General features: G+C 33.3%; 1 protein-coding gene across 1 annotated transcript; it reads left to right on the top strand.

Annotated features, from left to right (window-relative positions):
* The first annotated feature begins 6,271 nt into the window (after positions 1 to 6,271).
* On the top strand, positions 6,272 to 12,221 carry LOC107471632 (phospholipid-transporting ATPase 1). Its single transcript, XM_021134278.2, is given in 7 exon segments — positions 6,272 to 8,171; positions 8,264 to 8,595; positions 8,781 to 9,461; positions 9,563 to 9,686; positions 9,814 to 10,033; positions 10,202 to 10,660; positions 11,721 to 12,221. Coding segments are annotated over 7 exon segments (3,648 nt in total). The 5' UTR covers positions 6,272 to 6,571; the 3' UTR covers positions 11,953 to 12,221.
* The last annotated feature ends 12 nt before the right edge of the window (positions 12,222 to 12,233 follow it).

The raw sequence follows: 12,233 nt of genomic DNA, 5'->3' as shown, positions 1-12,233 counted from the left end.
GTTGCACCATTATATTACTCCTTTAGGATCGAGAGTACATAATTTCTTTAATATTTTGTGCAATTATTTAAAATGCCATATTTTCTGTACTTTGATATGACCTCTTTCAATCCATGCTATTATATTACCAAGATCTTTTAATTAGAATATCTATACACATGCTAGAGTCTCATGATTTTCATATATCCCTTATTATCACAATTGTTCCTTTTCTTCCATGATCTCTTCTTATATGATTTTTCTCTCGTGTATGTTTAAACAACCTATGTGTAAATTGAACTGAGGGAATGATCCTTCGGTAAGGGAAGGTGACCCCCAAAGACAAGATAATCGAGATGATCCTTCGATAAGGGAAGGTGATCGAATCGAGATGATCCTTCGGTAAGGGAAGGTGATCGGCAAACCTTTGGGAACCTTCGGTAAGGGAAGGAAACTCCCATCAATGTTATATAATAAGATATCTTTGTTGATATAACTCTTTTCTTGTGTATGTCTAAATAACCTTGATTGCAAATTGAACTGAGGGAGTGATCCTTCGGTAAGGGAAGGTGACCCCCAAAGACAAGATATCGAGATGATCCCTCGGTAAGGGAGGGTGATCGATCGAGATGATCCTTCGGTAAGGGAAGGTGATTGCCAAGACACTCGAGATAAGAACCTTCGGTAAGGGAAGGGGACTCTCATTTATACCGGTTTGAGCTCAATACCTTCCATAAAAGTTAAAAGTTAAGAAAGAAGAAAGCATGAATGAAAGTTTAATGTTTATATTTTTTTTTTAGATTTAATTATGATTATGTTGATGTTACTTAAGATGTTATCCTTCTATTTTCCTATATGCTTTCCTTTTTTCACACATGTTTTACAAGAAAGATACATATTACATGCCACGTTATACGCTCTTTTTAAAAATCCCGCACGTGGGCTGGAGATGGATATGGAGGTGTTGCATAGCACTCCTACTGAGACGTTAGGTTCTCACTCCCTTTCTTTTCCCATACTGTCTCCAGAGGAACATGGCACAGCGGATAGAGACGACGCAGTGTCCCCCGAAGGTAACTTCTGAGTATGACCCCTCGAAGCACGCGTGGATAGTTGTGACCACTACTACCGTGCTCCAAACTATCTACTTAGATCGAGAGTTCGTGGAAGAAGAACCCCAGCTGCCCGTCGTAACCTTCCTAGATAGGAACGCTTCAGCATCTAAGAAGCGGTCATCTAAGGTGGTACACCTCGAGTCTGACTCCGAAACCGAGGAAGAGGAATCCGACAACCCGAGCCAAGGATAAGACATGACACAAGGATGGAAGTTTCTTCGATGAAACTAGTTAGGATGCGTTAGTTTCCTTTTCGTCATAGTTACCTTTAAGCACTATCTCCTTTAGAACCGTGTTCATAGGAATTCTTTTATGTTTGCTTGAACCCCTTTGAGTTTTGTTCAATTTCATCCTTTTAGTACTACTCGATTTCCACCCAAAGTTTCGCATGTATTTTCCTTCTCTTCTTACCTAACGATTTAGTTATCTGCTTTTTTTCATATTAAGTGTGACACCCTACTTAAAGGCCTTTAAAGGTAGAATATTAATTTAGGGTGTTACAACAGTTGTGAAAATATTCTCAATCTTCTTTAGTCATACAAGGGGTTCAGTGGCCAAAAAGTTAATTTGCATAAATCAACTCTATTATTTAGTAATAATACTACTCCCGCTACTCAATTACTACTAGCTCAGAAATTGGAAATTGATCATATTGGTGCACAGAATAAATATTTGGGTCTTCTATCTACAGTCCAAAAATAAAAAAAACGCCACCTTCGAAGAAATCAAGGACAAGGTGAGGAAGCGAGTTCAAGGGTAAAAAAGAAAACTTCTCTCCTCTTCAGGCAGACATGTTCTAATCAAAGCTATTAGGAAGGCTGTCCCAATTTATTCATTATCATGTTTCCGTCTTTCTGACACTTTAATTAGGGAGATTCACAACATACTCTCCCAATTTTGGTGGAGTAAAAAAGGTACAGAGCGAAAAATGGCATGAGTTAGTTGGGATACTATGACAAGACCGAAATTGAAAGGTGAACTAGGTTTTAAGGACCTAGGGGCTCAGAATTTGGCGCTATTAGCAACACAATGTTGAAAAATTATCTCTCAGCCACAGTCACTCCTATCTAGACTCCTCAAAAGTAAATATTTTTGATACATTTCTATAATGAATGCAGAGATCAGAATAGTACCTTCGTGGGGGTGGCGTAGCATATTGGATGGGCATAAGGTTGTTGAAAAGGGGCTGGTTTGGCAAGTTGGTGATGGATCCAGTATCCGAATCTTTAGTGATCCTTCGCTTGCTCCTCCACATCTTTATGTTGTTTCTTCATCTGAAATTTCCAATCTACAAAATCAACCACTATTGATGGTAACAAATTTAATACTTTCTAATGGTCAATGAAATCAAACTCTAATTAGAAGTATTTTTTCTGAGGACACTAGTCAGCGTGTGCTAGCAACAACAGTTGGGGGTGGAGAAGATAAAATTTATTGGGCCCTTAATAAAAGTGGTCTGTATGAAGTGAATACTAGGTACCGTGTGGCTTATGGGTTCTCGCATCCTCCCATTGAATTTTGCCAAGAGATTACGAGACAACGAAATTTGTGGCGAGAACTGTGGAAGCTGAAAATCTCATGGAAGATTAAGATTTTTCTCTGGAGGGGCTTCCTTAAAAAGCTTTCAGTGCTGCAAAAGTTTCATCATCGCATCCCATCGATTCGACCTATCTACAGAAGATGCCTACAATTTTCAGAAATTGCATCTTCCGTTGTGTAAAATGAAAGGAAATTTGGTAAAACATGGGCTTACCAGCTACTAGAAAGAGTACCGAAGACTCTGATTTCAACAAATTCCCACTTCCTAATTGATGGGCACTTTACTTTTTTATCTCTCTTATTAGATTATTATATGATGTTACTTCTATAACAAAGCGTTAGAAATCCCCCATTTCTTTTATTTATCTCATATATGAACACCTATATGTTTCTTTCATTTTAGGAATGAAATTATCTGACTTAAAAAAAAATTATTATACTAAAAAGTCAATAACATTTTTTTAATATATAAATAAAATTAATTTACTAACAATCACTAATATAATTTTTTTTATTATGGAGCTTTAAATGATTAATATATAGAATTTGAAATTTATTTATAAAAAAAATAAAAAAATAAGTGTAATAAAAAGATTTTAGTTATATTTTTTTAACATGAAAAAAAATGAGTTAACAAATAATTTATATCACCTATTATTTTAATTATTTGTGTTAAATTTAATTATAAAATAATATTAAATTTATTTAAAATTTTGTAGGAGAGAAATAAAATATTTAAAACATTAAAAATCAAATTAAAATTTTTTGATCCAAACATTGGAAGTTAGAATAAAACCTTATCCAAACATTAAAGACATGGTCTTCATGTGTACTTCTGTGTTGCCATATTCATGGAAAATTTGTGTTTCAGTCAGCAAACTATAAACGCATATCTCCTGCCCATATCTCCTATGACCTAGACATCAACCAAACATTACTCTTATTTTTAGGATTTTTTATTTACTAATTTAAATTGTCATACATAATTTTACTGTTTTAAATATTTAATTATATTTTCGTTAGTAAACAAAAAACAAAAATGATAATATTTACGTTGATACTAATAATGAAAATAATACTGAATCTTTTTTGAATAAATAAATATATATTTTTTTAGGTGAACTAAATATTTTATTTTATTTAAATAAAAAAAAGCCTATTTTCAGCGGACTTGAAACAAAAAATATAGCCAAAAAAATATTTGAGGAAATAATATATTGTCAAAAGACTTAATCGTAGTAAGAACTAATATGAAAGTTAAAAGTTAAAACACAGTGAAAACTCTTATGGTGGTTATGTTGAATATTAAATGTAAACAAGTCTTGTTCAAACTATAATAAACCTCTCGTGTGATTTTCTTATTCTTTAAATTCTGTGATTTTTTTATTGTTTTAGATTTTTCTATATATCTTTAACTATATTTTATATTGAGTTTTTTATATATCTAAATTAACCTTATTATTTGAATAGTTGAGTTTTCTTAGAAAATGTGATAGATGACTATTATCTTATTTTTGTTTATATTATTTGACCATTAAGTTGCAATTTTTTCTGGATATTTAATTTACCATATGGATATGATGATGACCTCGTGTTCATTATTTGACTTTCCTCTTATGCATTAAGTTTCATTTAACTTAATTAATTCATGACTTATCAACCATCTAATCTAATAATAACTGCCGTACTTTCATATACTAGTAACATTGAAAAATACATGACTTTTTTTTATTAATTACAAATTAAAGTCCAACCAAGTAAAATTTTTTCGTCCATCACACATGGATAAACTTCTTTAATTGAAAAAAAAAAGGAATGTTTAATTTTTCTTCCTCCAAATATACAATATTTTTTCCCTCAGTCTGTACAAAGAATAATTCATGGCTTAATTTCATGATTAAATATAATGAATAAATGAAAATAATTAAATTAAATGAAATTACTAACAACACGTGGAGGCTTCATACATTTTTATTATAACATGTATTATGTCACAAATTAATTGTGTAATACAGATTTTATAATGGGAAGAACAAAATAACTTGTATATGTATTTCTTAGTTTATTAGTAAAATAATATTTAATAGTCCATTCGTTTTAGTGCATGTACAATGATTTATATGCTTTCGTAAGTGGAATCATTTACATATACCCGTAATTCTTTATGAATAAATTTCCACCAAATTAAAATAAAATAAAAAATAAATAATTTTCTTTTCTAAATCAATGATCCAGTCAAATTCAGGCACCCCAAGAATTTGAATAATAAAACCTCCCGGCAGACCTTCTAGAACATCAAAAGGAAGATTCAATAATAATCTATTTATTGAAAGTTTAATAATGCTCTTTCCATTCTCTATCATCCTCTCCACGGATAATTTTTCCATTTCATTTAAAATAATTATTAAAAATTTAATTTTGATTCCACAATTCACTCAATTTTTTTTATGATAATTCATGATTATGTGTTACATTTTTTATTTTTAATATTGGATTAACAATGGTATTTTTTTTAAATTGTGATCTATCGTAATATTTTTTAAAATGTGGGATGATTTAATGTATGGAGTACAAATCGGACCGTACGATTTTTAAAAAATACAGAAATCGACCATCCGATTTGTATACTCCAAACTTTTAAAATTTTTTAAACATAAATCGAAGAATCCTCCAATAGTTTTAAAAAACACTAAAAATTACTATGTTAAGATATAACACTTATTTTATTTTCATATCCAAATTTTTTAGCATATGTGTTATTATGATAATTTAATTTCTTTTTATAAAATTTTAAAATATTTGAGTTGCATTATTTTTTAAAAGGAAAATACGTGTAATATTAACTATATTAACTGAAGTTTGTCCTTTTTAAGCTTAATTTTCGTATTCGTTTAGTTTTCTATTGTTATGAATTAAAAAAAATGTTTTTTTTTTCTTGTTTAAAAACCATCATTATCATAAATAAAATAAAAAATATCATTTAAAATAAAAAAATAATTATTTAATTATTATTACTAATTTTATAACTTTTACTATATATAAGTCTCACTTTTTATTTAACAGTGATTAGATTATTTTCTCATTTTATTAATTTTCGTACTTTAGAACCGTGATAATTCAAACAAATTAAATTTATTAACTAAAAGAATTATAAAATCCTCCAATCATGTCATAATATGATAAGCAGTTTTCTAGACGTGACAAGAAAGAAAAAAAATCCAAATAAATACAATAAAGTTGTTAGTTAAATATTACTAAAGAACTGTTCCCCTAAATTTTTTTCCAAAAATTCAAGAGGCAGCAGATTTTAATAATTTTGACTATTATTTAGTTAATAAAAATATTAAATAATTTGAATAAATATAAATATAAATATAAATTATATATTTTTTGTATTTAAATTTATGTATATATGAACAAAAATTGTTGTTATTAAATATTGATTTAAAATAATAACATTTATTGATTAAGAAGTATTGCTAATTTCCTGGATTAGAATAATAAATTAATAATAAAATCTAAAGCCACCACATTTTATTTTAATTAAGTTGTGCTTCTGGACAACACATGCTGTCGCCACCCATTACGACTTGTTCTTCAATTTCTTGCAATTTCCGTCGTAGACTAACTCCTAACCTCTCTCTACAATGCCTTTGACTTTCTGCAATTTTTCACCTCTCTCTCATCAACACGCTTCTTACATTCCCATTCTTTCTTATACACCAAAAATAATCCGATCCTCATTTTTTTGTACATTATTATTTCATAACAAACCACCATCCATTTCCTCTGTTACTTGAAGCCTTAATCCATTGCTATCAGCAACTACAGCTCCAAACTTAGAAAGTTGGTTAATTAGTTAGTTTGTTTGTTAGAAATTCTGACACATGATTATATTCTCTGAATAATATTGTTGTTATTATTATTAATTTATTACAATGGGTTCTAGGCCTCTTTTGATACCATCTCCAAGAACTCCAAATAGTATTCAAGAGCTTCCAACTATTCCAGTTTTTTCTGAACAACAAAAGTCAAAGTCAACTTCCTCTGAACAAGCAAGCAATGCTGTTATAAACAAAAGCAACTCATCGTCGATCCGCTCCGGCAGCTCCGGAAGGAGCGGCGGCGGCTCCGTCAAGGAAGTGAGCTTCAGCAATTCTTCATCCAAGCCGGTTCGATACGGCTCGTCAAAACGCGGCGGTGGCGGCGAGTCGGAGGGATTCAGCATGTCGCAGAAAGAACTGAGAGACGAAGATGCAAGAATTGTTTACATAAACAACCCGGAGAAGACGAACGAGATTCTTCAGTTCGCAGGGAATTCAATCCGAACCGCGAAATATTCAATCCTCACATTCATCCCTAGAAACCTCTTCGAACAGTTTCACAGAGTTGCGTATATTTATTTTCTCATAATCGCCATTCTCAATCAGCTTCCTCAGCTTGCAGTCTTCGGTAGAGGTGTTTCGATTCTCCCTCTGGCCTTTGTCCTGCTCGTTACCGCCGTCAAAGACGCCTTCGAGGATTGGCGGCGCCACCGCTCCGATAAAGTCGAGAACAACCGGCTAGCGTCGGTTTTGATTAACGGAAGCTTCGTGGAGAAGCCATGGAAGGACATAACCGTCGGCGAAATCGTTAAGATCGCCGCCAACGAAACGATCCCCTGCGATATTGTCCTTCTCTCCACCGCCGATCCTACCGGAGTTGCATATGTTCAGACTATAAATCTTGACGGAGAGTCAAATCTGAAAACTCGCTACGCCAAGCAAGAGACTCAATCCAAACAGAGGTTTGATTTCGGTGGAATAATCAAGTGCGAGAAACCGAATCGGAACATTTATGGATTCCAAGCTAACATGGAAGTTGATGGAAAGAAACTGTCTCTTGCATCATCGAACATTGTGCTTAGAGGATGCGAGCTTAAGAACACAAGCTGGGCTTTGGGAGTTGCTGTTTACTGTGGCAGTGAGACTAAAGCTATGCTCAACAGCTCCGGTGCGCCGTCGAAGAGAAGCCGGCTCGAGACTCGAATGAATTCGGAGATCATCATGCTCTCTTGCTTCCTTGTTGCTTTGTGTACGGTCACGTCCGTTTGTGCTGCGGTTTGGTTGAAGCGCCACAAAGACGAGCTTGATTTGATGCCGTATTACCGGAAGCTGAGCTTCTCCAGTGGGAAACCGAAGAAGTATAAGTATTATGGTTGGTTTTGGGAGATAATTTTCACATTCCTCATGTCAGTTATAGTTTTCCAGGTTATGATCCCAATTTCATTGTACATTTCGATGGAGCTTGTTCGTGTTGGCCAGGCCTATTTCATGATCAGAGATGATAGAATGTATGATAGGGCTACCAAGTCAAGGTTTCAGTGTAGGGCTTTGAATATCAATGAAGATTTGGGGCAGATTAAGTATGTCTTTTCGGATAAAACTGGTACTCTTACTGAGAACAAGATGGAATTCCAGTGCGCCAGCATCTGGGGAGTTGATTACAGTTCGACGAAATCTGGCCTCGAGATTCAACCTGGTGAATACTTCACGCAAGGTGAGATTTTATATTTCTAACATATATTTTATACTGGTAGCTGTTTTCGTCAATAACATGTTTTAATTGATGTAACTATGTTTTGCTAGCAGTAGATGGAAAGGTGTTGAGGCCAAAGATGAATGTGAAAGTAAATCCAGAGCTTTTGGCATTATCAAGAAGTGGAATTGAGCATAAGGAGGGAAAACGGATCTATGATTTCTTTCTAGCACTGGCAAGCTGCAATACCATTGTTCCTATTATTGTTGATACCCCTGATCATGATGTCAAGCTGATAGATTACCAAGGGGAATCACCAGATGAACAAGCATTGGCATACGCAGCCGCTGCCTATGGTTTTATGCTTATAGAACGAACCTCGGGCCATATAGTCATTGATATTCAAGGAGAAAGACACAGGTTAGTTAGTTAGTTAAATAACTTCGTTTTGTTTTGTTGATGATCATGATAGCATTGTCGTTTTCCTCTTCTTTGCCTAACTTGCGGAGCAAGTAAGATTTAAGGTATCTTTTTGTGTTGGTAAGCACATTTGTTATTCTCTCCTCAAATTAACTTTTTCTCATTGTTAGAAGTTAGTTACCACTAACATCTTGTAACTGATTCAGATAGAAAACTGATCAAAGCTGATTAGAAGTTAGTGAATCACTTGTTACTTCCAATGCATCAGTTTTATTGGGCAGCCCTGACAATTCAGTGAAAATTTTCGTGAAAGGAGCGGATACATCTATGCTAAATGTGATAGATAAATCATCTAACATGGACATTATAAGAGCAACTGAAGCTCATCTTCACTCTTATTCCTCAATGGGTTTAAGAACCCTTGTGATTGGAATGAGGGATTTAAATGCTTCAGAGTTTGAGCAATGGCACACTGCCTTTGAGGCAGCGAGCACCTCTTTGTTTGGCAGGGCCGCCATGCTTCGCAAGGTTGCTGTCAATGTAGAGAGAAACCTCTGCATCTTAGGTGCATCGGCTATCGAAGACAAGCTTCAGCAGGGTGTGCCGGAATCCATTGAGTCTCTAAGGACAGCTGGAATAAAAGTATGGGTGCTAACCGGAGACAAACAAGAAACTGCTATATCAATTGGATACTCATCAAAGCTTCTAACAAACAGAATGACTCAAATCATAATCAATAGCAAAAATAGAGAGTCGTGTAGAAAGAGTTTGCAAGATGCCATTGTTTCAAACAAGATTGAAGGAGGTTTTGATGCAATGACAAGTCAGATAGCATTGATCATTGATGGTACTAGCCTCGTATATGTTCTTGATAGTGAACTAGAGGAGCAGGTTAGTTCTGTTAATCAAATCTTTTGGATTCTGTTTGCTGAAATGAATTTTTTTCCCCTTCCTTTTTTTGTAGCTAATTTTGGATTGTTCTGTTGATTCAGTTATTTAAACTTGCAAGTAGATGTTCTGTTGTTCTCTGTTGTCGAGTGGCGCCGCTGCAGAAGGCCGGCATAGTTGCCCTTGTTAAGAAGAGGACAGCCGAAATGACGCTTGCCATTGGAGACGGTATGACTTCTTCTCATGAAGTTTCTCATCTTGACATGATCCAATAACAAAAAAATAAAAAAGAAGAAAAAAAAGGCACTTACGTTGTTTTTGCAGTGTAACAAACTTCATTATGAATGTGTCACAGGTGCTAATGATGTCTCCATGATTCAAATGGCTGATGTTGGAGTTGGCATCAGCGGCCAAGAGGGCCGGCAAGCCGTAATGGCGTCCGATTTCGCCATGGGCCAGTTTAGGTTTATAGTTCCTCTCTTGTTGATTCATGGACACTGGAATTACCAGCGGCTTGGCTACATGATACTCTACAACTTTTATAGAAATGCTGTCCTTGTTCTTGTCCTATTTTGGTAAGTTCTAATCCAACATACAAATCTATATTTTAACATCTTAATAGAACTTCGATCAGGTCCGATTTAATTAGTCGGATTTTTAATAATAAAAAATAAATGCAACAATTCGTTATAGATGTATTCCTCTAAAATTTGATATGTTTGTGTTATGCTTTCAAATTGTAGGTATGTGCTCTACACTGCCTTCACTTTAACAACTGCCATAAATGAATGGAGCACCACGTTATATTCAATAATATACAGCTCATTGCCAACAATCATAGTTGGTATTCTTGACAAGGATCTTGGAAAAAGGACTCTCCTCAAGTATCCTCAGCTCTATGGGGCTGGGCAGAGAGACGAGGCATACAACAAGAAGCTATTTATTTTGACAATGCTCGACACTTTATGGCAAAGCATGGTAATCTTTTGGGCACCCCTCTTTGCATATTGGAGCACTGATGTTGATGTTGGAAGCATTGGGGATCTCTGGACACTAGCGGTGGTTATTTTGGTAAATTTACACTTGGCCATGGATGTCTTCAGGTGGAATTGGTTGACTCATTTTTCCATATGGGGGTCAATTGTTGCCACTTTCATTAGTGTCATGGTCATTGATGCTATACCCACGTTTCCTGGCTACTGGTATGTATTCTCTTTCTCCCATTCTTTTGCTTTCTACGCTTTAGTTTGCTATAGATATGGTGAAAACTCAGGTGTAGTCGTTGAGAATCGTTAGATGAAAATTTAGTCAAATCAGTTTAATCATTTGACGGCTCTCAGTTATCAACTTTACATGAAATCAACTGTACTTGAGTTTTCACTTATAAATATGATGAAAATTTAGGTGCAGTCGACTTCACGTGAAATTGACAGTTAAGAGCCGTTAGATGAATGTTAAGTTAACTTGTACATTCACTTATACTTCTTTCCTAATTAATTAGAAGATACTTAATTCATACACTAAATATCTAGTTTAAAACGAGAGAATGTTAAGTTAACTCAGGGTACGCACTTTAATATAAATATTGTTATAATTTATAATTATTCAAGCTGTATGTTTTTTTATTAGAGTGAGCTATATTCTTAATTGAATAGGGTGTCTTGAAAATGTTAGACATTTAACGAATATATCACTCATTGAAGCTTAGAATTTGTTCAACTCTATTATATTATGAGTAATGCTAGATATTTAAATCTTTTTATAAATTAAGTCTAATAAAATTAAATAATAAAATTTAAAATAATATTAGTCATAAATAATTTTTGTTATGTTAAATTAATTTAGTTGGACTTGATTAATAAAAAAATTTGGATATATAACATTATTTTTATAATTATATTTATAAAATACTAATTATAAAGTTTTAAAATATATATTCAACACAAAATATTGAAAGCAATAATATAATAATTAAATATTAATACAAGTATTTTGATAAAATCTTTATAATACATCACAAGTTCAAATCATATAATAAATCAATCATATAATTATTATATAACTATCAAATTAAATGGTCTATATTACACCTTTAAATTTCATCTTTTTTTAAAATTACGTTAACTCGGAATATTTATGTGTCCACCTACCCTTTATAACAAATAACAAGTATGTCTGTCGTGTTACATTTACATTGCTTCTTAACAGAAACAGTTGAACTGAACACTAACCTTTATATGCATCTACCTACAACTTTGGCAGGGACTTCTTTAATGTTGCAAGCACAGGATTGTTCTGGTTATTGTTGCTTGGAATCATCATAACAGCATTGCTTCCTCGTTTCCTTGTAAAATTCATTTGTCAATATTACTTTCCCAGTGACATTCAGATTTCAAAAGAAGCTGAGAAGATTAATGGGAATCAAATTCAAAGAGAAAATTTTGAAAGAGGACAAATAGAAATGCTTCCTATCTCAGATGTCCCACCAAGATGATGAGAAGTCATCTTTTGTACAATTTTCCATTTATTTTTGTAAATCTTGCATATTCTTTAGGCTACCTCAGGTTATTTAATTTGTTGGTTCATAGATTTCATCCATTACTATCCGAAGGATAGAGTTTTGTTATCACTTCATAGGGTTGTACCGTGTTGATATTGAAATGTACCATAATTGAGTATAGGGAGAAAGTTTTTTATTTTTTAATAAAAGAAAAATTTGTTATTTTTGCAAAAGAGTAAAACTTTTAATATTTTTGTTCCTAATAGTATTAAGAT

This window comes from Arachis duranensis, chromosome 10 (assembly GCF_000817695.3).
Source record: "Arachis duranensis cultivar V14167 chromosome 10, aradu.V14167.gnm2.J7QH, whole genome shotgun sequence".
In the NCBI taxonomy this organism is placed as follows: domain Eukaryota; kingdom Viridiplantae; phylum Streptophyta; class Magnoliopsida; order Fabales; family Fabaceae; genus Arachis; species Arachis duranensis.
Note: the sequence above shows the minus strand (reverse complement) of the source record. Positions and strands in the feature narration are given on the sequence as shown.